The sequence below is a fragment of the Otolemur garnettii genome, unplaced genomic scaffold (assembly GCF_000181295.1).
Source record: "Otolemur garnettii isolate 467f Iridium unplaced genomic scaffold, OtoGar3 scaffold00112, whole genome shotgun sequence".
NCBI classification, from domain to species: domain Eukaryota; kingdom Metazoa; phylum Chordata; class Mammalia; order Primates; family Galagidae; genus Otolemur; species Otolemur garnettii.
The window spans coordinates 610,804-615,655 of NW_003852507.1; the positions used below are offsets into that span (position 1 = coordinate 610,804).

Genomic DNA, 4,852 nt, shown 5'->3' on the forward strand with positions numbered 1-4,852 from the left:
CGGGGCCTTGCCGGAGCCGGGCCGGGCAGCAGGGGCCGCCGCCGCCGCCGCCCGGGCCCACCGCCCGTGCCCCCCACGCTGGCCCAGAGGGCTACGGCCGCGTCGCCGCTGAGGATGTCCCGGAAGGGGCCGCGAGCGGAGGTGTGTGCGGACTGCAGCGCCCCGGGTAAGCGGGGCCGGGCCGGGGGCGGGACCGCGCACTCAGGCCGCCGCCGGGCGGGCGCCGGGGCCTGGCGGGAGCGCTGTGCGGGGCGGGAGGGCGGGGCGGGGTGGGGGGCTGCGGCCTCCAGCCTCGTCCACCGCCCGGGCCACTGCGGAGCCGCGTCCTTGGCGGGAGAGCCGGCCTAGGGGCCCCTGTTCCCTCGAGTCCGTGGACAAGCGAGGAAGGACATCCCCGGCGCCGTCTCCCACCCCTCAGTCTGAGGGAGGCAGGCAGCTGGCTGCCCCCTCCACCTCCATCACGGTATCCAAACGGAAGCGCCAGCCTGGGGTGGCAGGAGGGCTGTGGCGGAGGCCGTCAGGGTTTGCAAGGTGGGGGCGAGTGTGGTTTTGTGTCATTTCAGCGCCACCCCCGCGTCTTGCACCTGCTGCTCGCATGGTCGGCACGCCGGCTAGGGTGGCAGAGGGCAAGGGGCAGAGAGCCGGGCAGATGGGGCCGGGGTGCCTAGATGCAGTTTCTTCATGAGCAAATGAGAATTGCCTACTCTTAGGACTCCCTGCTCCCGGTTCTTAAGGCTGGGGCTTCTTTCAGGGCCTGGTGTTAAGGGCCAGTCCAAACCTGGGCATCTTCCCTGAGGCATCCTGGGCCTGCTGGAGACTAGGAACAGATTGGTTAGACCCAGGTTTTCCTTGTTCCCCAGTAAGGGCTGCTTGAGAAAGTGGGCTTGTCATTGCTCTGTCCTGGGCACAGACCTCTCCAGATCCCCTGGTCCAGTCTAGCCTAAAATGGGTAGGGGGCAGTGGCAAGAGGTGCTTAGCTTTCCAGCATCCAGCTGACTTCCAGTCATGCTTCTTGGCTGTATCTGCTTGGTGTTTCCCAGCAGAGTTAAGACTGGGCTGGTGTGAAACCCCCTGGCCTGTGGAGGAGATGAGGGGGTAGTGACCCAGAGCCGCCTCCTCTCTGCAACATGAGAGGACACAGCCAGTGATGGGGCTCAGCAGCTGGCCTGGGGAAGGAAGCTCCAGCCTTGTCCATCTTCTGTTTAGCAAAGGAGCTGTTCCCTGGGCAGGCTCACAGGATCTATAAACTCCAAGGGAACTGTGGGCATGATTGTGAGAGTAGGGTACTGTTTTGTGGGCCTGTAACTTCCAGCCACCTCTTGGATAGGCCCAGAACCCCAACAGGTTGAATGAACCCCACAAATGCTGTGGTGCTCCTGGTGGCACCAAGCTAGAATTTTGGGGAACTGAATGCGTGGCAGGGGCATGGGCACAAAATAACTCCATGGGTGGTTATAACACCGGTTATGCTCCTCAGGGCATGTATTGGTTTAAGGGCGCTGGAGGAGCTATTTGCGGTGGGTATCCCAGCTAATTGCTGGAAATTATGACTCCCTCCCTTAACTGCAGGCAGGTCTGGGGATAGAAGGGCTAAGAAGACACTTTGCCTTCTATTTGTCTGTACTAGGCTGTTCTCCACCTAGATAAAGTGTTCAGGGTGGACACTATGGCAAGGGGAGAGGCTTAGTGGAGATATCCTGTTAGAGGAGCATAGACTTCAGTGTTGCCTTTGTTTCCAGCTAATTCTGTGGCCAAGACTTTCCTCACTCTGATCCTGTTTCCTCAACTTAGGGGCAAAGAAGTTGAAGTAAAAGTGGTTTCTAGGGGGCCTGCTAGCTCTGAATCTGCGGTCCCCATTCTGGAGCAGCAGGATGTAGGGCAGTGTCAGCAAGGCTGTCATCCTTTCCATGCTGCATTCAAACGTCTCGCTGAAGCTCTGGGTGCCCAGTAGCTCAGAAAGAAATGGAGTATATCTGGTGTGTTGGACTGTCTCAGCTCCTCCCCTAGTCTTCACCTGGCAGGGGCATTCATGCCCTGAATCCTTCCTTTTCCCCAGTCCAAAATATAGGTCAGGAAGATAGCAAGAAGGTAAGATGGTAAGGTAGGCAGAATATGGGCAGTCTCATTCATCATCCCACCCCAGCACCTGTTGCAGTCTGGCATGTGGCTGGCACTCCCCAAGTGTCTGGATGCTTGTCAGGACCCCATTAGGCTGCTTGGGGTTACCCCCTACCCTAACATACTGACCCTGGAATGTGGAAGCTTTTTTTTTTTTTTTTTTTTTGGCTGGGGCTGGGTTTGAACCCGCCACCTCTGGTATATAGGGCTAGCGCCCTACTCCCTTGAGCCACAGGCACCGTCTGTGGAAGATTTTTTGTTCTGAATCCTGCAGCAGCTCAGGTAGGAGAGGCATGAAGATACCCAGCAGTCTGGAGGCTAGTCCCAGTGCCAGGCTCCTTCCCTACCACCCAATCACAGGCTTTTCTAACCCTGATGGGAGCCTTCAGTCCCAGCCCCAGGCCTGGGGTCACACACCTTTTGTAGTTGGTTAGTTTGTGGGGTCATGGAGGTCAGAGGTGAGATCTAGCCTGAGTATATTGCAAGGCAATGGGCATGGCTTAGCTGCTGCAGCAGCTTGTGCCTCTTCGTTGGGTGCCATCTGTGACCCTGCCTGCCTTAGGAGTCCAAGAAAGGGGCAGGGGCCAAGGAGACCTGGAAAACATCCATTTCCTCCTTTCCTTTGCCTCTGCCCATCCTCACCACATGGTATCAGTCGAGAGCCTACCCTCTTCACAGTATAGATTGTGGGGGGCAGCAAATGGTGGGCTTTCCTTCCTCTTTACTGAGGTATAACTTGTGTACGCAAAGTACCCTCACCTTAGTGTGCATCCCCCTGGATTTTTACGTGTGTATAGCTGTTTCACCTCTGGTTTATCAAGGTGTAGAATGTTTCCATTGCTCAAGGGGTCTTCCTCATGTCCTAGTTAGGGCCCCCGGAATTACCATTCTGACTGTCCTAGTGACTTATTACACTTGTCTGCCTTCAGAGTGGTGGGCTTTCCCCACCCGGCCTTTATGTAGAAACCTTCTAGTCCTAGAGGCCACTAATGGCTTCACTGGTGGTATACATTCACCTCAGTAGGGACCTCCATGGGGTTGGCACTGGATCTCCCCTGCTACCTGGCCACATATACCAGATCCATACCCTGGCTGCAGCTACAGCCTGGGGGAGGCCTAAGGAGATACCATGTCCCCTAATCTTTATATTCCTTGTCCCTCTGCCCTATATTTGGTCCAGGGTTCTCTTGAGGGTAAGAGTCCCTTCATCTTAAACTATAGTAGCTATTTGACTTTCAGAAACCTTTCCTGGCTCTTTTTTTTTCTTTCTTTCTTTCTTTTTTTTTTCCCCCTGAGACAGAGTCTCACTCTGTGGCATCACAGCAACCTCAGACTCTTGGGCTTGAGGCAAGCAATTCTCTTGCCTCAGCTTCCCGAGTAGCTGGGACTACAGGCACCCACCACAACACCCAGATATTTGGTTGTTGTTGTTGTTGCAGTTGTCATCGTTGTTTTAGCTGGCCTGGGCCAGGTTCGAACCCGCTACCCTCGGTGTAGGTGGCTGGTGCCATAACCACTGTGCTACAGATGCTGAGCCTTTTCCTAGCTCTTTTGCTTTAGAACTGCCCTAGATGGGGCTTGGGAGTTCCTACTTGGGTAGATCTAAGTCCCCTTGCACAGAAAAAGTAGGTGGAACAGTTAGGGTGGGCTTCTCATTTGTGTCATCCAGAACTGATCTGGCATTAGTGTGGCCCAAGACCAGGACCATGTCACCTGGCCAGCCTTCCTATTTAAGGCCACCTGGAGGAAAGGGAAGGCCCCTCCCCAGGCTGGAGCAAAGCCTTAGCCTACACTCCTTTGATCCTGGTCTCCTGGTCACTACCATATCCAGGGGCTCTTCACATCTGGTCAACTCATGGCTTAGGGCTCTAGAGCCGCTGGCCCTGGATATCTGATCAGCCTTTGCAGGCCTGGCTTCTCTGGTGGACCACAGGCGTGGGGTGGAGGCTTTAGGGCAGCCCATTTATGATCCTGACCTGGGCGGCTCCCCACTTACAGGAAACCCCACCATTCAACAAGAGGAATTTAGGCTGCATCATTTCCGGCTTCCTGCCTGGACTGCTGGAGGTGGCTGGTTGGCAGCCCCCTGACCCAGTGGTGTTTGGAGGAGAGAGAGAGAGAGAGCTTCTTATTCCTGAGGGACCTTACTGTTATTTTTTTGAGACAGAGTCTCACTATGTCACCCTCAGTAGAGTGCTGTGGCATTACAGCTCACAGCAACCTCAAACTCTTGGGCTTAAGCGATTCTCTTGCCTCAGCCTCCCAAGTAGCTGGGACTACAAGTGCTTGCCACAACACCTGGCAATTTTTTGTTGCTGTTTTCACCATTATTTAGCTGGCCTGGGCTGGGCTCAAAACCACCAGCCTCAGTATATGTGGCTAGCGCCATAACCACTGTGCTACAGGCGTTGAGCCCGGCCTCACTGTTCTGGTGAAGCCAATGTAAAAATGTGTCATTGGGCTACCCATCTTGGCATAGATGGCTGGTCCCTTCCTCAGCCCCTGGAATCAGCCCCCAGAAGATAGATGGTAGTCACCTAGTGTGTCCCTCCATTGCCCTATTTTGCGAGCATCCCTGAAAAAGCTGAGATCCAAAGACAAGAGCCCTCTCTTTTACTTCTTGTTTCCATACCTTACTGGGGGACATTTGCTGTGGGGCAGAGCTCAGGCTGAGTCTCTAACTCAGTTTCCTCATAATTTTCCTGGGAACTTTTTTTTTTTTAAGACTCATTTT

The 4,852-nt window shown here is 54.9% G+C and overlaps 1 protein-coding gene across 1 annotated transcript in view; it reads left to right on the forward strand.

The window, feature by feature from the left end:
- Positions 1–6: 6 nt before the first annotated feature.
- Positions 7–4,852, forward strand: part of GIT1 (GIT ArfGAP 1) — a 17,212-nt gene continuing 12,366 nt past the window's right edge. The window contains exon 1 of the mRNA XM_003797120.2: positions 7–166. Coding sequence (XP_003797168.1) covers positions 115–166 — 52 coding nt within the window. The 5' untranslated portion in view covers positions 7–114. The remainder of the gene's footprint in view (positions 167–4,852) is intronic.